The sequence below is a fragment of the Bubalus bubalis genome, chromosome 4, assembly GCF_019923935.1.
Source record: "Bubalus bubalis isolate 160015118507 breed Murrah chromosome 4, NDDB_SH_1, whole genome shotgun sequence".
NCBI classification, from domain to species: Eukaryota; Metazoa; Chordata; class Mammalia; order Artiodactyla; family Bovidae; genus Bubalus; species Bubalus bubalis.
Window position 1 is genome coordinate 42194087 of NC_059160.1, and position 23236 is coordinate 42217322.

Below are 23236 nucleotides of genomic sequence, written 5' to 3' on the forward strand. Positions count from 1 at the left end.
GTACGTGAAACATTATAAAGAGTAGAGGCATTACTTTGCTAACAAAGGTCTGTATAGTTAAAGCTATCATTTTTCCAGTGGTCACGTATGGATGTGAGGATTGCACCATAAAGAAGGCTGAGCACCAAAGAATTGATGCTTTTGAACTGTGGTTTAGAGAAGACTCTTGAGAGTCCCTTGGACTGCAAGGAGATCCAACCAGTCAATCCTAGAGGAAACCAATCTTGAGTATTCATTGGAAGGACTGATGCTGAAGCTGAAGCTCCAATACTTTGGCCACCTGATGCAAAGAGCTGACTCACAGGAAGAGACCCTGATGCTGGGAAAGAAGGCAGGATGAGAAGGGCATGACAGGACAAGATGGTTGGATGGCATCACCGACTCAATGGACATGACTTTGAGCAAACTCTGGGAGATGGTGAAGGACAGGGAAGCCTGGCATGCTGTTGCAAAGAGTCGACACAACTGAGTGACTGAACAACAAAATGTGAAACTGCATACTGTAGTTCTAAGAGTGAGAATGATATGATAAGACAATCTCAGAAAGTGTTACTCCTATGAAATGTGATCTGTTGTATAGCATTTCATTCCCTCATTCTTTCTACCTTGTTCCCACTCACCAACTGTAGCTTATCAATTTCATTAATTCCTGGGTTTTTAAAATTTCTTTATACACAGATATGTTTTCTTAAATATTGATCTCATTTTATGTCTTTTTGTGGTACCAGAAGTTTGAATGCTGTTTGGTAGTTTTCTCTCTTAAAGGTATTGTTTGTAATTGATATAGTCTTACCACTAATGTATTAGAAAGCTAATGAAACTATCATTTTCTTTCTCGAAAAGTATTTTGGGGATTTTTTTCTAGACTGAAAATTAGAATATGAATTTTTATGGTTTCCTTAGCACTTAGCTGTCTATTCCTTGATAGGATTTTTCTAAAAAATGGTAACATAAAACAAGCAGTAATGTTTTTCAAGTTTTAACACATTATATTTTAGCAAAACATTTAAAATTTTCTTTCTCCCTATTAAATTGAATTATTTCAAGTGTCAGTGAGAGCTGCTAGCCTGTTACATGAACTGTGTAGTTTTTGCTTCTGAAAGTCTTGCTGAATAGCTTTTCTTGTACACAAATCAAAATGAATCATGTTCCCAATTCTGTTGAGTAGTGCAGCGGTGCGTTTCATTTTGTGCTCTTTCTCTTTTCAAATCCTCCGCAGGCGTTTGGGCAGTCCTTCTCCATCCACCGTAAGGTTGCTGAGGATGGAGAGACTCGGGAGGAAACGCTTCTGCAGGAGTCAGCATCGAAGGAAGCTTACTATCTGGGGAAGATCTTGGATATGCAGAACGAACTGAAACAGAGCCGGGCTGTAGTCACTAATGTCCAGGCAGAAAATGAGAGGCTCACAGCCGTCGTGCAGGATCTGAAGGAGGTAAACAAATAGCAAACATATTCCCTGTGAGAGAGCTGTGGGAGAGAGAAGATAAAATTCTTGCTAGGAAAGAGGAGTAAAACTTTTTCACTAATTAGAGGAGCTATATTAAACAAGAAGCACATAATGTCAATGCTAGCAATTTTTTCTGCTTTTTTAGTGAAATGAAAGCTTGTTCTGAGGTGAGCTTTTCTCTCTCTTATCATTCGTTGAGAATTAAAGCCTTTATTTATTGAGTACTTGGGACCTGGTCTTGCTATTTCTGCAGAGGTGTTTAAAAAATATAGTGAGCTTAACACATCCCTCCCTTTACCTGTTTCAATACAATGTGGAGAGGAACGGTTGGCTCTTATGCTCAGTGTCAGCACTAATTCAAAATGACAGTGGTGTTAGCCCAGGCCTCTCCTCACTGAGGGAGAGAGACTGGCGGAGGAGTATTTTGAGGGAGTCCGAGAGTCTGGCGTTAGAGGACCATAAATTGTTTTGCTGGTTGTAGACAAGCAGCAAATTATAGCTGGTATGAATCAGATTAGGAGCCTTCTTCATTCCAAGGCCTCCCCTGAACTCGCTCTTTCCCTTCAGCTTTGTACTTAGCAGCATCACATGCCAGATGGTTTCAGAGTGGCAGAGTCATTCTGCCCTGCACGGAGGAGGTGATCCTGGGGACAGAAATAGCCAAAAGCAGCTTCATCCACTACCCGTTTAGGAGTAGTTTTGAAAATTTCATATTAAATTGTTCACTCCGTTTTTTGATTAAGAAAGCTGTAGAAGAGGTGCAGGTATCCTTTAATTCCTACACCAGTGCAGTGGAGGTTAATGAACAAATGCCGGGTACACTACGAAGTAGGCTCATTAACTGAGCATAATAATAGAAAAACATCGGATGAAAAAATTGTTTGATACTGTGAAATGCAACCAAAGCAACCCACTGATAATCTTCTCTTGAAATTAGTGGCGTATTACAAGTAAAGTTTCATTATTACAAGATATAAGTTGTCCAAAATTTAAATTTAATCAATAATTTACATTAGCCTATGTCTATATTACAATGAAGTCAGTGAATATTGACAGTAAAGTATCTGCTTTACCTAGTTTGTTGCCTTTGGGCATGCTCCAAATATAGCAGTATGACTCTGGAGACGAAGAAAGGAGCCAACCAAGGGGAATTCAGTGCTGGGTACTGAGAAGAACATGAGAGTTTTCAGGACACTCTGCCTCACTTTCCTAAATGATTGTTAAAAAACAAAGCCCATCTCCAGTTCTTCATTTGTCGCATCTGTATGTGCTGGGTTTTCATTATCACTTGCTTATCCTTTTATACCAGACCTCCTCCTCCAAGGGGACTCAAGGTGCCATAGACTACCTTCCTGGATTAAGCAAAGCCCAAAACATCCACAGGCAGGGCCCTCAGCCACCATGAACAGCAGGCTCACACAGCAGGTTGGCAGGGGGGCTGTGACATGGGCAACCTGTGCCTTGGGTACCCATGTGCAGGTGGTTTGTATAGAAGGACTGAAACCAGTGAGTCAGGCAGTTTTGGTTGCCAGTTGGATAGATCTTCTGAAAGCTGCACACCCCATCTTGTGCGTGGCAGTTGCAGCTGAGGGAAGAATAGCAAAGGTTGAGGAAAGGGTATCCATCGATGTTTTTCTGTTGATGCAAGACAATGGGGATTGACAGAGCATCCTCACTTACACCATGCTTGATTGCAGTTTCCAAGGAGTAGGCTTATGATAAGCAACAGGAGTTGGTTATGAATGAGCATGCAAGGTAGAAATGAACTGAGGCTGTAAAGGAAACAAAATATTGAGAACCCCTTCATTCAGATCATTTCTCAAATTTTAATGAGCACCAGAATAACCTATACAACTCATCAAAACCTAGTCTTGTGCTCCACCCCCTAAAATTCTGATTCAAATCTAGGTGGAATTCAAGAATTTGCATTTCTAACAAATTCACAGCACAAAGAGACCATGCTTTAAGAAACATTAATTTAGACTTTTTTTTGGCTGGGTATTGGAGTATCATAAGGCTCAAAATTTGGGGAATTGCTGAATGATTACTTGGTTATAATCCTTTGATTTCTATGCATTTTCAATAATTGATTTGCAGTAAGAGAATAACTTATTACATCCAAATTTATGTATTTTTTCAATCTATAACAGCTCAAGGCACTATAGCCATTTGGGTTTGTCGGTAACTAAAAGAAAAAAACAGGTGGTCAGTTTCCTGGTTTTCTAAGTGTGCCAACAGTGTATCTGTTAATATTCTTTCTGATGGGCTGAAAGCTAGTGAGTGGTATTACTACACCCTGGAGCCCTGCTGTTTTTCATGCAGACCTTAGGTTTTAATGTCACTAATAAAATTATTATTAGCATGCAGGGTTGAGTACATTTGAAAAAGGAGAAAAGGAATAAATTCTATTTCTTGGTATGTTGATATAGACTTTTGATGACTTGTGTTAAATTGAATTCCCGGATTTGTTTTTATTTTAGGCTCAGTTTTATTTGTCTTTTTGTATTCTGGGTACAGATGGGTGCATAGTGACTGAAAGAGAGATGTGATAGGACCATGAGAAGTAGACAAAGATAACCAATGCAAAACACAGTAAATCATCAGCTTGACAGATGCTGTGTGAATTTGATAAGTTAATTAATGGAATTATTTTTATTTACTAAAAGGACTAATCTCTAATTTCAGTAGAATCATCAATACTGGTAAAGGTACCTGTGTTTGTATGTGTGCTGTGTGTGTTATAGACATTTTACACTCACATTTGCATGCATGCGTGCGTGCACATGTGTGTGTGTATGTATCTGTAATTCCATGGCCAAATTCTTTTCTATATGTGGTATGTATAGGATAGTATAGTGAAAAAAATGGAAGCATTTATGAATTGGGCTTTGCTGCTGCTGCTGCTGCTAAGTCACTTCAGTCGTGTCCAACTCTGTGCGACCCCATAGATGGCAGCCCACCAGGCTCCGCTGTCACTGGGACTCTCCAGGCAAGAACACTGGAGTGGGTTGCCATTTCCTTCTCCAATGCATGAAAGTGAAAAGTGAAAAGTGAAAGTGAAGTCGCTCAGTCGTGTCAGACTCTTAGCGACCCCATGGACTGCAGCCTACCAGGCTCCTCTGCCCATGGGATTTGCCAGGCAAGAGTACTGGAGTGGGGTGCCATTGCCTTTTCTGAATTGCACGTTAGAAAATCGATATTCTAGTCTCAGCTCTGCTAAAAGTTTTAGAATTATGCTTGTGGTATTTGTTAAAGATTATTTTGTTATATAGTAAAAATATAATAAACTGTTATTATTAATAACTTTCTGAATCCTCCATAAAAATATTATTGAAGATATCATTTATTATGTAGGTCCATATTCTTAGGTTAAAGAAACATTAGGTAAATACCTCTCTGAATTTATTGCCTTGAAAATTCTTTCTGTTGAGATATGAATCAGATGGTAGGAATTACAGTATGTTTTTATTATTGCTTTAGTTGTTGAAAAGCTCCAGCACTATGTGTGACTGTAAAACCTAACTTAGATTTTTCATGTAATTCTCATTTTTAGACATTTTAAACAGCATTATTAAATGTGTTTTTAAAAAGTGCAAGTGAAAGTGTGAAGTCGCTCAGTCGTGTCTGACTCTTTGCTACCCCATGGACAGCAGGCTCCTCTGTCCATGGGATTTTCTAGGCAAGAGTACTGGAGTGGATTTCCATTTCCTTCTCCAGGGAATCTTCCCAACCCAGGGATCGAACCCAGGTCTCCTGCATTGTAGACAGATGCTTTATTCTCTGAGCCACCAGGGAAGTAAATAAGATTTTTAAGGACAGGGAGTATAAAGGAAAAATGTCATCCAATCAAAGGACCAAATGGGAGCTAATCAAATTAAGTGTTAATCCTTCAGGTCCAGTAACAAAATGTTACCTATTGGTAACATTAGGATATGGTCATTTTATATTTCAAAAGTTGATTAATTCATATGATTTTTATCACATCTGAAGTTCCATTTTTACCCTCAGTGGAATAACCAGATTTTATAATATACCAGCTCAATTTCCAGAAATCTATTATAGCCACATCTATGAATTTGGGCATGTAGGCACCTTAAGTGATTATTTGATAAAGACTACTCCCAGATCAATAATTCTTTCTCTAGTAACCTGGAATGGTCATGTAACCTTTATTCAGACACTTCTAGCACTGTGGAGATGGTAAACTCTGAATCTTTCCAAGGAAGGAACTGTCTTCTGTCTGTCATTTATCTTGGTATTTCTCAGGACTCAGTATAGTTCCTGGTCAAAAGCAGACATTAAAAAAAGAATGTTTGTTGAGTTGAACTGAACAGAAATAACTTATGTTAGGAGTTAGCTACCTCTGGTTTGATTTCCAGATGTGCCACTTAGCAACTGTGTGATATTGGACAAGTCACTTTTGTTCTGTAAGCATCACTTTCCTCACTTCTGACCTGGAGATGGTAATACTAATGTAAGGTCCTATACATTATACAGGTCCTATGTCCAACGCCATGCACATAGGAGATGTTAAATTACTGTTCACTCCTGTCTTCTAGCTTCCTCCCAAGCCTGCCCATCCTGGTGCTTGGCAGCTCCAATTGTTAAACTGCCCTGTTTTGTTCAGTGAAAAATTGATTCTCTGTAATTTTCTCTAACTGGTCATATTCCTAGCCACTGAATCTACAGAGAATAGATTTTTTTTTTAAGTTTTCTATTCCACTTGACAATTTTAGCCCATGCCCATAACTTAAAATATTTGGAAAGAGCAATCTTATTTTCTCTTTTTCAAACTAAACATATCTAGATCCACTAGCACTTCCTTATGACATGGTTTCAGCATCCTGGTTATTACCTTCTTAGACTGACATCCAGTGTCTCTTAAAAATGTGTGTCTGCTCTTTAACCACATACTATTGACTATCTTTACCCCACTGGAAATTTTTGAAAATATGAACTGCTGGATATAGGGTTTGAGTTTCTTATCCTAGGGTTTTCATCTTTTTAGATTTTCTACTTTGAAATCACACATTAATTTATTCAACAGAGGTCTCTTCAGTGATTGCTATGAGTCAGATGTTTGGGTACCTGAAAGCATCAGTGAACAAAAATTCAACAATGAGTGGTTGTTTTCAATGCTAAGGCAACTCAGTGTGTTCAGAAACTCTTTCTTTCTATATTTAGTATCTCCGGAGATAGTGAGCTGTGTTTTAGACAACATGTACTATAGATTGAATGTCTGTGTCCCCCCAGCATTAATATGTTGAAACCTAATCCCCGATGTGATAGTGTTTGGAGGTAGGGCCTTTGGGGATGATTAGGTCATGAGAGTGGAGCCCTCATGAATTAGACTCTATAAATACTGCAGAGAAGCTCCCTTACCCCTTCTACTATGTGAGGACACAGCAAGAAGATGGCCAACTCTGAACCAGGAAGTGGGCCTTCACCTGACTTCACAATGTGAATGACTTCACATTCATATGGTAGATATGAATCTGCTGGTGCCTCAATTTTAGACATCCTAGTCTCCAGAGCTATGAGAAATAAATGTCTGTTTAAGCAACCTAGCCTATTGTGTTATTGTTAGAGCAGCTCACATGGACTAAAAAAACATATAACATTTTGTATAGTAAATTACCCTCATCTTAGTCTCATTAAAACCACAGATAGATGGTACCTGCTGTGACTAAGCAAGAAACATATAAACAGTCAATCAGATGTGTGATTAAACTTCTCATTTTTCCACATAAACATTATAATAACACCTTTCCTACTTCTCATGGTATTTATAAGGATAAATTTTTTTTATGAAACTGCTTCACAAGAAGTAGAGGACTATGTTAATGTTATTTATTGTTTCAAAGTTTGGTAATCAGACTTATTTACACACAGCAAGACAGAAACAATAAATGTAGAAAGATGTATTGGGGTCTACTGTCAGAAGGCCCCAGCACCTTCTGACAACAAGAAGCAATGGCTGATATCCTGACACCAAAATAAGAAACATCACGTGTTTAAAAGCCCATAGGTTGCCAGAGGAGAGGCTTCTAGGTGTTTTTAAATACCATCAGTGTAAATAACCTGTTGTACCTGTCTGGTTCTCAAAAGGGTCACAGCATTATTTCTAAGTACAACATTGAATGTGCTTACTGGTGGGGAGAAGTTGAACTATTTAAATTAAGGCCTCCAATAATAACAAAGCTTTTCTTATAGTCTCTGAGATCTGGTTAAATGATCAGTGAGAGCTGATTTACACAGCTGAATAAGATTGACACTTCCAATGAATGATGATTTTCCATTCTGTAAAGGCATGGCTTGGCTATAGCTGAAAAGTTATTTCCCTGAAATGTTCCAGTTTCTGTCCTGCTCTTTGTACTTGTTAGGAATGGACCTCACACCTCCCTGGAATGTTGCAAAGTGTCAAAAAGTGATTTTTAAAATTTAATTTAAAAAGAATGATCACTCTTTATAATTGGTTTAAATAATATGATACCTAACATTTATGAGAGGTTATCATGTACCAAGCACAATACTCAGCATTTTACATTCCTTCAATTATCTCACCTAATTCTCTTAAACTTATGAGGCATGTACTGTTTCTATCCCTCCTGTACGGGTGAGACAAAGAGGCTAACAACTTGTCCACCAAGCAGTCAGACTGTTGTCCTAAACCAGCCATGGTTAAGAGTCCTTGCTTCTTTCCCACACTTGCTGAGCTGCAGTAAACACATCCCTATTACCATTATATTACTGTCATCAAGAATTTGAAAGCAAAGTTCAACAATATTCAGACAATTCACTTTTGAATTATTGTGATTTCATTGTGCCTTTGGGAATAATAATTTACATTAATGAATTTGTTTATAGGATTAATTTAAAGTTACAGGTTCACAGAATTTTTAAAATGTATGTGTGGGTAGTTCTGTGAATTTTAACAAATGTAGATTTATGTAACTACACTTAGGATGCAGAAGTTTTCTCACCCCCAAAATTTCCCATCTCTTCTTCTACTCCTTTGCAGTCATACCCTCCCCTCTTCAATCTCTGATAGTCAGTCATCTGGTTCCTGTCACTGTAGTTGTGTCTTTTGAGGCATGTCATGTAAACGGACCTGTATGGTACGTAACCTTTGAGAGTGGGTTCTTTTCCGCAGCATAATGCCTCTGAGATTCATCTAGTTGTTGCATGTCGGTTGTGTTCCTTCCTTTTTATTGTCAAATATTACCATATGCATATACCACAGTTTTGTTTTACTTTTTAATCAATTCACCTATTGAAGAACATTTGGGTTATTTTCAGATTTTGGCAGTTACAAATAGAGCTGCTATATACATTCATGTACACTTATATTTTAATGTGAACATAAGTATTCATTTTTCTATGGTAGATAGCCAGGAAAAGAGGAGTTTGTGGATGCATTGCTGGTACCCTCGCAGGTTTGAATGAAGAGAGTCTTTGCAGGTTCTTTTCAGGTTGCTTCAATTTTTTCACTGAAGGAAGCAAGGTCAGCAGCTGAGAGGGAAGATGGGGTGTAGGGTATTTGAGGATAGAGAAGTGGCGACATAATCACTTAGAAAAGCATGAGTCACTAAGGTATGATCTTGGAACTGAGTGGTTGACAGGAGAGAATCCCCAAGAGGAGGAATTCCAGGAATTGAGATCATCTTTATGCATTTTGAGAATACTAGGAATTAAGACCAGGAGTTCAGGAAACATTGGCAGTGAACCAGGAGGTAAAGTCTTAGAAAAATGAGGGGGAATGAGTTGGTGTTTGATAAGGGACAAGAACAGTGCTGAGCAGTGGATAGTATGCAGTGTCTGAGCCTCTTCTACTGCTGTTACCCTGTCCCTTGAGGAAGTTAGTGTTAATTTGGTTTTTAAAAATATACATTTACTAACTTAAAAAATCTCATGATGACATGAGATTTAAAACAGGTAGTTTTAGATGTGAAGGAGAAGGAGAACAAATGAAACAGCCATGAGAGGCAAGAGGAGCACCCATCTCACCTCCAGGTCCACGCTCGAGAGAGTTGCAGGGGAAACAATGTCCCCAAGGGAGAATCGGGTGTCCATTAATTGAGGAGTGCATTATTCACATCTGTAAAATCATCATGCCTGCTGTAATCCCATATGCTCATGGAGTCAGTGAATACTGATTAAAATGCATGCCTTGTTGTAAGGAGCATATACATTTAATTTCTCTTTGTTTTTAAAGTCAGAAAGCCAGTTTTTTTGTTTGTTTGTTTTAATTTTGAAAGCTGTGCCATGTTTTGTTTCTAGCAGGTGTTGATGGTCACTTGCCACATTCCTACCGGGTTGTCCTTGTAGCCAGCAAGTAGATTCTGGTCATCTTCAGATAATTTCTCTTTTTAAGAGTTGAAAATACTTTTTCCCTATGATTTAGAAAGTTGAGTTGTTGTATTTGTCAATGAGAAATAACAGAACAACTTTTAAATAGCTCTCAAAACAACATCAGTTGATCTTTAGTCAAAAATAAATTTAGTCTTTTTTATCATTATTTTGGGGAAGTAATAAGGACCAGCATCTCCATAATCCCCAAACATTCTAGGGAAAACTTCAAAATTGAAGGCATGTGTAAATGTTACATCCAGCATCCAAATGTTGGACAGAATTAGGACACAGGTTCAAAATACTACCATTTTCATTTGTGAATCATTTCTTTCTGCATTAGACAATAAGAAGAGGCATAAACTTCTGGCCTGATAACGACAATTGGATCAACTTCCTGTGTAACAGCCAGTCATTAAACTAGTGTCAAATATAGAATTAAATGGGAAATTTCACCGCGGTCAAGCTAATGTTAGAAATGGCGAGGGAGCTTTGCTTGGGGCAGGATGTTGTTGTTTAGTCGCCAAGTCATTTCCGACTCTTTGCAACCCCACAGACTGTAGCCCACCAGGCTCCCCTGTCCATGGGATTTTCAGGCAAAAAGACTGGTGTGCATTGCAATTTCCTTCCCTAGGGGATCTTCCCAACTCAGGGATCAAACCCACATCTCCTGCGTGGCATGTGGTTTCTTTACCACTGAGCCACCTGGGATGCCCTTGGGGCAGGATGCAGAAATGGCAGCTCTGGAGCTGGCATAGATTAAAAAATAAAATCTTTTTTAAAAAAATATTCATGTGTAGTTTCTTTACAGTTTCTAAGGTAATCGGGTTTTATCAGTTATCATTCAGCATTAAAAAAAAAAATAAGCAGCAAAAGCCAATCTACTTTTTTAAAAGGTAGAACTGGTATGGTATATATACTTGATGTATATATCATATATATATATATATATGTTATATATATGAATTATATATATATAATATATAGATAGCTATGTTTCCTTTCCTTTCCTTTCTTCTTTCCTCCTCCTACCTACCCTCCCTCCCTTCTCTTTCCTGTCTTGTGAATTATGGTCAAACACCAGACTTCTACCTCTTGGAACATAAGAATAAAGATCAGTGCACAATCCATTTTGTACACACTGATTTTTCGACTATAAATAGCTTGATTCTGTTTCAGAATTTTTCTCCCACCCCAGGCTCAGATTTTGCTCCCTGTGTGGACTGGGTAGAAAGCATAGTAATGCAAAATCAGCATGTCTGCCAGAATGCTTAGTGGACACTTTTAATCTTTTTTTTTACATCTTGACCTCTTTTCAAAGAAGACCCTGGTTGGCAGATCTAGCCTGATTAAGATTCTGTTCAGGCATTTAATGCTCCTAAAGGAATTTATAGCTTAATCTAACAGTCAACAATACCTGAATCTACTCAGAACTTAATTTCTTGAAGGTTACAGGAAACTTTTACTTGAGCAAGTCAGAAAGAGCAAAGTAATGAGTGAACTTAGTGATATAATGAATGTTGATATGTATCTTGACTTACTATTTTTAATGCTTAATCAACAAAGATGTTTTTTAAAATACTGTAGACTGAATCATACTCGATACATTAATATACACAGATTTTTAACTTTCAATTTGTGTGAAAGCTGAATGTATCCCATAAGAAAGGCTATCCACTGATTAACTACTTATATAGCTTTTTCATCATCACTTGTTCAGTAATGCTAAAAGTACACTAGAAATAGGTTTCTGATAGAGTTTTGGTTTTACTAAAACAATTATGCCAAAGGTAGAATTATGATTAAACAGTCTCTTCCAAGCCTGTCACAATAGTCATAAACCTTCCTGTGTTACATTTTTAAAATCTGGACTATTAAAATGTACTTTGTAATGGGCTTTGGCGCACAATTTCAAACATACACATTAATCGATTGACACTATTTATGGGCCAAACTATTCCTGTGTCTTGTTGTGGAGTATAGGAGAGAATGCCTGTCTAAAAATGAGGTAGAGGTTTGGCTACTTGCACAAAGAAGTGGTCAGCAAGCCTTTTCTGGATTGGTAAATTCTGTTGTTAGAATGAAAGTATAGAAGAACCTGTCAAGATAGTAATATCTATTTTGTCTAATGGTATCAAGGTAGCAATGCTTTTTTTGTCTAATAGCATTATCTAACTGCTAATGGTGGTGAAATGGGCCTTGAGAGTAATAAAAGTGTTGCATCATTTGAATCAAACTGTCATTGACAGTGCTTGCCAATGAACTGTTGTTTCACAACCTATTTTTCATTCTCAACTCCTTAAAGAGCAGTTTGGGGGCTTCCTTGGTGATAGACTCTTCCTTGGTTAACAGTCTACCTTACAATGCAGGGGATACCTGTTCGATCCCTTATCTGGGAAGATCCCACATGTCATGGGGCAAGACCAAGTTCCACAACTATTGAGCCTGAGCTCTAGAGTCCTAGAGACACAACAAGAGAAGCCACAAGAATAAGAAGCCTGAAAACTGAAACTAGAGAGTAGCCCCCACTCTCTGTAACTAGAGAAAGTCTGTGTGCAGCAAAGAAGACCCAGCACAGAAAAAAAAAAAAGAGCAATTCAGATATTTTTTCCCCTAATTGCCACAAAACAAAATACTGAGGAATAAGATTTTGTAGGGTAGTGTTGAGCTTGAGAGGATCACAAGCTGTTGTAATATATGACTTTTTTTGCTTCCTCAAGAATTAATTTTTATCCCGTTGGGGGCTGTATTAATTCTTGAGAGATATTGTAACAAAATACTTAATATTTGGTGGCTTAATGAAAATACAGACTTATTGTGTTACACTTCTGCAGGACAGAAGTCTGCAGTTTACTGGGCTAAGTTGTTGGCAGGGCTCTACTTCCTCTGGAGGTGCTAAAAGAATGTCCTTGTCTTCCAGCTTCTAGGACTGCACCCCTTGCATTTATTGACTCATGGCCTCTTTCTCCATGTTTCCAAGCCAGCATTATAGCATCTTATTTCAGTGTCATATCACGTTCCTCTTTTGTGTCAAAACTTCCTCTGCTTCTGTCTGATAAGTGTAAGTGTTAACTCCTTCAGTTGTGTCCAACTCTTTGTAACTCCATGGACTGTAGCCCAGAAGAGCCCATGGACAGGCTCTTCTGTCCATAGAATTCTCCAGGCAAGAATACTGGAGTGGATTTCCATTCCCTTCTCCAGGTATCTTCCCAATGCTGGGATCAAACTGGGGCCTCCTGCACTGCAGGCAAATTCTTTACCACCTGAACCACACTGATCTACCCAGAATCCAGGATAATCTCTCTGACTCAAAAATCTTAACTTAATCACATCTGCAATGTCTCTGTTACCGCATAAGCTACCACATCCACAGACTCTAGGAATTAGGACCTAGATATTTTTGGAGGCCTTTATTCAGGTTACCACAGAGGTGATACCAACCCCTACTGGAAATACATATTCTACACCATTAAAAAAGAAAAGAAAGAAAGAAGAATAAAGGTAATAAATATGTAGCTTAAAAAATTTTTTTTTAATTTATTTATTTTGGCTGTGTTGGGTCTTTGCTGTGTGGGCCTTTCTCTAGATGTGAAGAGCAGGGGCTCACTCTCTAGTTACAGTACGTGGGCTTCTCATTGCAGTGGTTTCTCTTGTTTCAGAGCACAGGCTCCAGGGTGCTCAGGCTCAGTCTTGTGGCTCCCAGGCTCTAGAGCACAGGCTCAGTCGTTGTGGCACATGGTCTTAGTTGCTCCACAGCATATGGGATCTTCTCGGATCAGGGACCGGACCCGTGTTTCCTGCATTGGCAGGTGGATTTTTTTACCACTGAGCCACTAGGGAAGCCCTGTGACTTTTGCTAGTAATCAATTTTTTTACTATATCCTAATCTTCTTGGGGCATTTGCTATTAGAACAGAATATATGATTAACATTAGTAAGATTCAGAAGCCAAATAGTTGGTGATGCCCATCTCATTATGATGTACTAACCCATCCATTTACTTTGCTTCACTGTTTCTGCTGGAGTCAGTCAGCAGAGAAGGGCAATGACACTCGAAGATCAGACAGTGTTACTACCTAATTCTAATTATAATGGGCAAATCCACCATTAAGCTTCAGATTGAGAGAAATTCTACTGAGTTGGCAAATGTTTTCAATGTGTATATGTAGATCATCATATGTAACCACAATTTTTTAGACTCTGTGGCAAACAGAAATGAAAATTCTGTGCTGTATTTTAATTTGCTGCAAAATTTCTCCTTCAAGAACGACCATTCTATTGACCACCACTCTGCAAATCAGCCTCCATTAGAATGTTGAGGAATAAAATGAATACGTAATTAATTCTAGTACTGGAAGGCATGTTTCTCCCCTTGGGCTGCTTCTTTGAAGATAGCTGCCTGAAGTAAAACAGGAAACACCTACATGACATCCTCTAAGCACACAGCCTGATTAGAGCCCTCTGGGAAACATCCAGTGGATACCACTTGGCTCTCCAGCCTAAGTATTATTAGTTAAAGACTCAATGCCAAGGTCTTCTTTGTTTATTGTAATGGTGATCTTAGATGGTGCTGATTGATCACTTCTCTATTAAGAATCCATGTATTGTACACTCATTTGAAATGCATAGAGGTTATCGTGGAGATTGAGTAATATATTTAATATAAAAATAAGGTTGAATTCAACAAGAATACTTTTGAAGTCAACTGATTTCTTAGTACTCTGCTCCAGCTGCTTTTGGAGATAGAGTTTCCCTGGTACAGACCCCATGTTCCTAATGCAGGAGAGCTGGGTTGAATCCCTGATCAGGAAACTAGCTCCCACAAGCCACAACTAAAGATCCCACAAGTCACATGCCACACTAAGACTCAGTGTGACCCAAATAAATAAATAAATATTTAAAAAACAAGATTGTCAGAGAATGTTACTGAAGCCTAGTAATATAATATTTCATGTTGGATAGAGCAGATGCACAAAAATAATTGTGGTCAGTAAAATTCCTTGTTATTGTTGTCTAGTCACTAACTCATGTCCCACTCTTCATGACCCCATGGACTGCAGCACACAAGTCTCCTCTGTCCTTCACTATCTCTCAGAATTTGCTGAAATTCATGTCCATTGGGTCAATGATGCTGTCTAACCATCTCATCATCTGCCTCCACCTTCTCCTTTTGCCTTCAGTCTTTTCCAGCGTCAGGGTCTATTCCAGTTATTGGCTCTTTTCATCAGGTGGTCAAAGTATTGGAGCTTCAGCATCAGTCCTTCCAATGAATATTCAGGGTTGATTTCCTTTAGGACTGACTGGTTTGATCTCCTTGCTTCCCAAGGGACTCTCAAGAGTCTTCTCCAGCATCACAGTTTGAAAGCATCAATTCTGCAGTGCTCAGCCTCTTTATGGTCCAAATCTCACACCCATATATGGTTTCTGGAAAAACCATAGCTTTGACTGTATGGACCTTTGTTGGCAAAGTGATGTCTTTGCTTTTAAAACCCTGTCTAGGTTAGTCATAGTTTTTCTTCCAAGAAGCAAGTGTCTTTTAATTTCATGGCTGCAGGAAATCTGTCACTGCTTCCACTTTTTCCCATTCTATTTGCCATGAACTAATGGGGCTGGATGCATGATCTTAGTTTTTTGAATGTTGAGTTTTAAACCAGCTTTTTCACTCTCCTTTTCACCTTCATCAAGAGGCTCTTTAATTCCTCTTCACTTTCTGCTGTTAGAGTGGTATCATCTGCATATCTGAGGTTGTTGATATTTCTTCCAGCAATCTTGATTCCAGGTTGTGATTCATTCAGCCTGGCATTTCACACGATGTACTCTGCATAGAAGTTAAATAAACAAGGCTTTGTCTTACTCCTTTCTCAATTTTGAACCAGTTGTTCATGTCCAGTTTTAACTTTCCTACTTGACCTGCATACAGGTTTTTCAGGAGACAGGTAAAGTGCTCTAGTATTCCCATCTCTTTAAGAATTTTCCACAGTTTGTTGTGATCTAAACAGTCAAAGGCTTTAGGATAGTCAGTGGAGCAGAAGGAGGTGTTTTTCTGGAATTCCCTTGCTTTCTTTCAGTTCAGTTCAGTCGCTCAGTCATGTCTGACTCTTTGCAACCCCATGAATCGCAGCACACCAGGCCTCCCTGTCCATCACCAACTCCCGGAGTTTACGCAAACTCATGTCCATCGAGTCAGTGATGCCATCCAGCCATCTCATCTTCTGTCGTCCCCTTCTCCTCCTGCCCCCAATCCCTCCCAGCATCAGAGTCTTTTCCAGTGAGTCAACTCTTTGCATGAGGTGGCCAAAGTATTGGAGTTTCAGCTTCAGCATCAGTCCTTCCAATGAACGCCCAGGACTGATCTCCATTAGGATGGATTGGTTGGATCTCCTTGCAGTCCAAGGGACTCTCAAGAGTCTTCTCCAATACCACAGTTCAAAAGCATCAATTCTTCAGTGCTCAGCTTTCTTCATGATGCAACAAATATTGGCAATTTGATCTCTGGTTCCTCTGCCTTTTCTAAACCCAGCTTGTACATCTGAAAGTTCTCGGTTTACATAGTGCTGCAGCCTACCTTGAAGCATAATCTCACTAGTGTGTGAAATGAGCACAGTTGTACTGTAGTTTGAGCATTCTTTGGCATTGCCCTTCTTTGGGATTGGAATGAACACTGACCTTTTCCAGTCCTGTGGCCACTGCTGAGTTTTCCAAATTTGTTCATATTGAATACAACACTTGCACAGCATCATCTTTTAAGATTTGAAATAGCTCAGCTGAAAAAAAGAAAAGAAAAGAAATAGCTCAGCTGGAATTCCATCACCTCCACTAGCTTTGTTCATAATAATGCTTCCTAACACCCACTTGACTTCACACTCCAGGATGTCTGGCTCTAGGCGAGTGAACATACCATCGTGGATATCCAGGTCATTAAGACCTTTTTTGTATAGTTCTTCAATGTATTCTTGCCATCTCTTCTGCTTCTGTTAGATCCTTACCATTTCTGTCCTTTGTCATGTCCATCCTTGGACAAAATATTCCCTTAATATCTCCAATTTTCTTGAAGAGATTTCTAGCCTTCCCCTTCTATTGTTTTCTTCTGTTTCTTTGTATTGTTCATTTAAGGAAACTTTCTTATCTCTCTTTGTTATTGTCTGGAACTCTGTATTCAGTTGGGTATATCTTTCCCTTTCTCCATTACCTTTCATTTCTCTTCTTTCCTCAGCTATTTATAAAGCCTCAGCCTTCAGAATGGGAGAAAATAATAGTAAATGAAGCAACTGACAAAGAATTAATCTCAAAAATATACAAGCAACTCCTGCAGCTCAATTCCAGAAAAATAAAAGACCCAATCAAAAAGTGGGCCAAAGAACTAAACAGACATTTCTCCAAAGAAGACATACAGATGGCTAACAAACACATGAAAAGATGCTCAACATCACCCATTATCAGAGAAATGCAAATCAAAACCACAATGAGGTACCATTTCACACCAGTCAGAATGGCTGCTGTCAAAAAGTCTACAAGCAATAAATGCTGGAGAGGGTGTGGAGAAAAGGGAACCCTCTTACACTGTTGGTGGGAATGTGAACTAGTACCACCACTATGGAGAACAGTGTGGAGATTCCTTTAAAAACTGAAAATAGAACTGCCTTATGATCCAGCAATCCCACTGCTGGGCATACACACCGAGGAAACCAGAATTGAAAGAGACACGTGTATCCCAATGTTCATTGCAGCACTGTTTATAATAGCCAGGACATGGAAGCAACCTAGATGTCCATCAGCAGATGAATGGATAAGAAAGCTGTGGTACATATACACAATGGAGTATTACTCAGCCATTTAAAAGAATACATTTGAATCAGTTCTAATGAGGTGGATGAAACTGGAGCCTATTATACAGAGTGAAGTAAGCCAGAAAGAAAAACACCAATACAGTATACTAACGCATATATATGGAATTTAGAAAGATGGTAACGATAACCCTGTATACGAGACAGCAAAAGAAACACGGATGTATAGAACAGTCTTTTGGACTCTGTGGTGGGGGGGATGATTTGAGAGAATGACATTGAAACATGTATATTATCATATGTGAAATGAATCGCCAGTCCAGGTTCAATGCAGGATACAGGGTACTCGGGGCTGGTGCACTGGGATGACCCACAGGGATGGTATGGGGAGGGAGGTGGGAGGGGGGTTCAGGATGGGGAACACATGTACACCCATGGCAGATTCATGTCAATGTTGGCAAAACCAATACAATATTGTAAAGTAATTAGCATCCAATTAAAATAAATAAGTTTATATTTAAAAAAAATATATATATATATAAAGCCTCCTCGGACAACCAATTTTCCTTTCTTGCATTTCCTTTTCTTGGGATTGGTTTTGGTCACTACATCTTGTACAATTTACAAATCTCTGTCCATAATTTTTCAGGTACTCTGTCTTCCAGATCTAATCCCTTGAATCTATTTGTCAGTTCCACTGTATAATCCTAAGGAATTTGATTTAGGTCATACCTGAATGGCCTAGTGGTTTTCCCTACTTCTTTCAATTTAAGTCTGAATTTTGCAATAAGAAATGCATGATCTGAGCCATAGTCAGCTCCAGGTTTTGTTTTTACTGACTGTATAGAGCTTTTCCATCTTTGACTGCAAAGAATGTAATAAATCTGATTTTGGTATTGACCATTTGGTGATGTCCATGTATAGAGTTGTCTCTTGTGCTATTGGAAAAAGGTATTTGCTACCACTACTAATGTGTTCTCTTGGCAAAATGCTGTTAGCCTTTGCCCTGCTTCATTTTGTACTCCAAGGCCAAACTTGCCTGTTACTCCAGGTATCTCTTGACCTCCTACTTTTGCACTCCATTCCCCTCTGATGAAAAGGACATCTTTTTTTGATGCTAGTTCTATAAGGTCTTGGAGAATGCAATGGCCACCCACTCCAGTACTCTTGCCTGGAAAATCCCATGGACAGAGGAGCCTGGTAGGCTGCAGTCCATGGGGTCGCAAAGAGTCGGACACGACTGAGCGACTTCACTTTCACTTTTCACTTTCATGCATTGGAGGAGGAAATGGCAACCCACTCCAGTGTTCTTGCCAGAGAATCCTAGAGATGTCAGAGCCTAGTGGGCTGCTGTCTATGAGGTCGCACAGAGTTGGACATGACTGAAGTGACTTAGCAGCAGCAGCAGCTATAAGGTCTTTTTGTTGTTGTTGATTTTTATTTTATTAATTTTTTTAAACTTTATTTATTTTTTTTTTACTTTGTTGATGTATGGCAAAACCAATACAATATTGTAAAGCTATAAGGTCTTGTAAGTCTTCATAGACCTGATCAGCTTCTTTGGCATTAGTATTTGGGGTATAGACTTGGATTACTATGATAAAGAATGGTTACCTTGGAAGCAAACCAAGATCATTCTGTCATTTTTGAGATTGCACTCAATGTACTGCATTTCGGATTCTTTTGTTGAACCTGGGGGCTAGTCTGTTTCTTCTAAGGAATTCTTGCCCACAGTGGTCATTTGAATGAAATCCAGATGAATTATGAATGAAATACAGTCATCTGAATGAAATTCACCCATTTCCATCCATTTTAGTTCACTAATTCCTAAGAAGTCAATGTTCACTCTTGACATCTCCTGATTGACCATGTCCAATTTATCTTGATTCATGCACCTATCATTCCAGGTTTCTATGCAATATTGTATTTACTGCATCGGACTTTAGTTTCACCACCAGACACATCCACAACTGAGTGTCATTTCCACTTTGGCCCACTCACTTTGTTCTTTCTGGAGCTATTAGTAATTCCCTTCCACTCTTCCCCAGCAGCATTCTGGACACTTTGTGACCTAGGTGCTCATCTTCCAGTGTCATATCTTTTCGCCTTTTCATACTGTTCATGAGGTTCTCATGGCAAGAATACTGGAGTGGTTTGACATTCCCTCCTCCAGTGGACCATGTTTTGTCAGAACTCTCCACTGTGACCCATCTTCTTTGGTGGCCCTGCATGGTATGCCTCATAGCTTCATTGAGTTATGCAAATACCTTCACCATGACAAGGCTGTGATTCATTGAAGTTAAAAGCTTTATATTTTGTTTTAGAGTTAAGTGCAGATTTTTCAGGTGTATTTATCTTCATATTTGCCAAGGTTTAACACTGGGTTAAACCTTGTATAAACGCTATGCAGGTCAGGAAGCAACAGTCAGAACTGGACATGGAACAACAGACTGGCTCCAAATAGGAAAAGGAGTATGTCAAGGCTGTATATTATCACCGTGCTTATTTAACTTGTATGCAGAGTACATCATGAGGAATGCTGGACTGGAAGAAACACAAGCTGGAATCAAGATTGCTGGGAGAAATATCAATAACCTCAGATATGCAGATGACACCACCCTTATGGCAGAAAGTGAAGAGGAACTCAAAAGCCTTTTGATGAAAGTGAAAGTGGAGAGTGAAAAAGTTGGCTTAAAGCTCAACATTCAGAAAACAAAGATCATGGCATCCGGTCCCATCACTTCATGGGAAATAGATGGGGAAACAGTGGAAACAGTGTCAGACTTTATTTTTGGGGGCTCCAAAATTACTGCAGATGGTGACTGCAGCCATGAAATTAAAAGACGCTTACTCCTTGGAAGGAAAGTTATGACCAACCTAGATAGCATATTCAAAAGCAGAGACATTACTTTGCCAACAAAAGTTCGTCTAGTCAAGGCTATGGTTTTTCCTGTGGTCATGTATGGATGTGAGAGTTGGACTGTGAAGAAAGCTGAGCACTGAAGAATTGATGCTTTTGATGGAGAAGACTCTTGAGAGTCCCTTGGACTGCAAGGAGATCCAACCAGTCCATTCTGAAGGAGATCAGCCCTGGGATTTCTTTGGAGGGAATGATGCTGAAGCTGAAACTCCAATACTTTGGCCACCTGATGCGACGAGTTGACTCATTGGAAAAGACTCTGATGCTGGGAGGGATTGTGGGCAGAAGGAGAAGGGGACGACAGAGGATGAGATGGCTGGATGGCATCACTGACTCGATGGACGTGAGTCTGAGTGAACTCCGGGAGTTGGTGATGGACAGGGAGGCCTGGCGTGCTGCGATTCATGGGGTTGCAAAGAGTCGGACACAACTGAGCGACTGAACTGAACTGAACTGAGCACTGGGTTATGCACATATTAGGACTTCCCTGGTAGCTCAGTGGTAAAGAATCTGCCTGCAATGCAGGAGACCAAGGTTTAATCCCTGGGTCGGGAAGATCCCCTGGAGGAGGGCATGGCAACACACTCCAGTATTCTTGCCTAGAGAATTCCAGGGACAGAGGAGCCTGGTGGTCTGCAGTCCATAGGGTCGCACAGAGTGGTCACAACTGAGACGACTAAGCAGCAGCAGCAACATGCACATATTAGCTGAATAAACTTACACAAATGATTATCCTTTCTGGATCTCAATATTGTCTTGTAAATGGAAATAAAAGTAACACCTACTGCCACAGGGCTGTTGTGAGTCCTTACATGTGATGCACTTGACACTCAGCAGGCAGTGAGTCAGAGTTGGGTTTTGCATCATTTCACTGCTGTTTGCATATATTTTGGAAATGTATTTCAGATTATTTCTTCAGAATAGCATTCTAGAAGTAGAATGCCTGGAGGAAATGGTAAGAGGTTTTTTTTTTTTAATGTTATACATGTATTATATTGCTTTTCTAGAGGATTAAAACAATTTCTGCTTTCATTAGTAATAGAAGAAAATTCCCATTACACTGAGCCCTAGGAAGCATTAAGCTTCATAATTCTTTCAGGTGCTTATTTGATAGCTGAATAGTGGGATTTCAATATTAATTTATAATGTCATTGATAGTAGGGACATGGTCTATCTTGTTCATCAGTATATCCTAGCACAGAACGTGGTATATACTGGACACTCATTTAAAAAAAAAATGAGTGAATAAGAAATTTGCCATTTTCATTAATATTTTGGACTAATACATAAATTAATTGAGGTAATTTCTATAACAATTTTTTGCACATTTATTAGGTTTTAACTTTTCTATTTATGTGTGCTTCAAGAAATTATTGTTTTTCTTAGTCATTTGCTATGAGTATTACCCCCAGTTTATTTACCTTTTGACTTTATTTTACTTTTGATACATTGAAATTTTGCTCTGTTTTTACATCTACTGCTTTTTTCCTTTGGGATTCCTTTTAGTGGTTTTAAGAATAGGATGCTTCCATTGCAACAAAAAGAATTAAATATCTAGGAATAAACTTACCTAAGGAGACAAAAGAACTGTACACAGAAAATTATAAGACACTGATGAAAGAATTCAAAGATGACATAAACAGATGGAGAGATATTTCATGTTCCTGGGCAGGAAGAATCAATATTGTGAAAATGACTATATTACCAAATGCAATCTACAGATTCAATGTGATCCCTATCAAATTATCAATGGCATTTTTCAAAAAACTAGAACAAAACATTTCACAATTCATATGGAAACAAAAAAGACCCCAAATACCCAAACAGTCTTGAGAAAGAAGAATGGAGCTGGAGGAGTCAACCTTCCTGACTTCAGATTATACTACAAAGCTACAGCCATCAAGACAGTATGATACTGGCACAAAAACAGAAATATAGACCAATGGAACAAGGTAGAAAGCCCAGAAATAAACCCATGCACCTATGGGTACCTTATTTTTGACAAAGGAGGCAAGAATATACAATGGGGCAAAGACAACCTCTTCAATAAATGGTGCTGGAAAAACTGGACAGCTACATGTAAAGGAATGAAATTAGAACACTTCCTAACACCATACACAAAGATAAACTCAATGGATTAAAGACCTAAATCTAAGACCAGAAACTATAAAACTCTTAGAGGAAAACATAGGCAGAACACTCGATGACATAAATCAAAGCAAGATCCTCTATGACCCACTTCCTAGAGTAATGGAAATAAAACCAAAAGTAAACAAGTGGGACCTGATTAAACTTAAAAGCTTTTGCACAGCAAAGGAAATTATAAGCAAGGTAAAAAGACAGTCCTCGGAATGGGAAAAAATAATAGCAAATGAAACAACTGACAAAGGATTAATTTCCAAAATATATAAGCAGCTCATATAACTCAATGCTAGAAAAATAAACAACCCAATCAAAAAGTGGGAAAAAGACGTAACCAGACATTATTCCAAAGAAGACATAAAGATGCCTAACAAACACATGAAAAGATGCTCAACATCACTCATTATTAGAGAAATGCAAATCAAATCTACAATGAGATATCACCTCACATTGGCCAGAGTGACCATCATCAAAAAGTCTACAAACAATAAACGCTGGAGACGGTGTGAAGAAAAGGGAACATTCTTGCACTGTTTGTGGGGATGTGAATTGATACAGCCACCATGGAAGTCAGTATGGAGATTCCTTGAAAAAC

The 23236-nt window shown here is 38.8% G+C and overlaps 1 protein-coding gene across 4 annotated transcripts in view; it reads left to right on the forward strand.

Moving 5' to 3' along the window:
* The window catches only part of BICD1 (BICD cargo adaptor 1), a 250083-nt gene that overhangs the window by 107261 nt on the left and 119586 nt on the right, over window positions 1-23236 (forward strand). For all 4 annotated transcript variants that reach the window (XM_025283478.3, XM_025283475.3, XM_025283477.3 and 1 more), the window contains exon 2: window positions 1220-1432. In XM_025283478.3, coding sequence (XP_025139263.3) covers window positions 1220-1432 — 213 coding nt within the window. The remainder of the gene's footprint in view (window positions 1-1219; window positions 1433-23236) is intronic.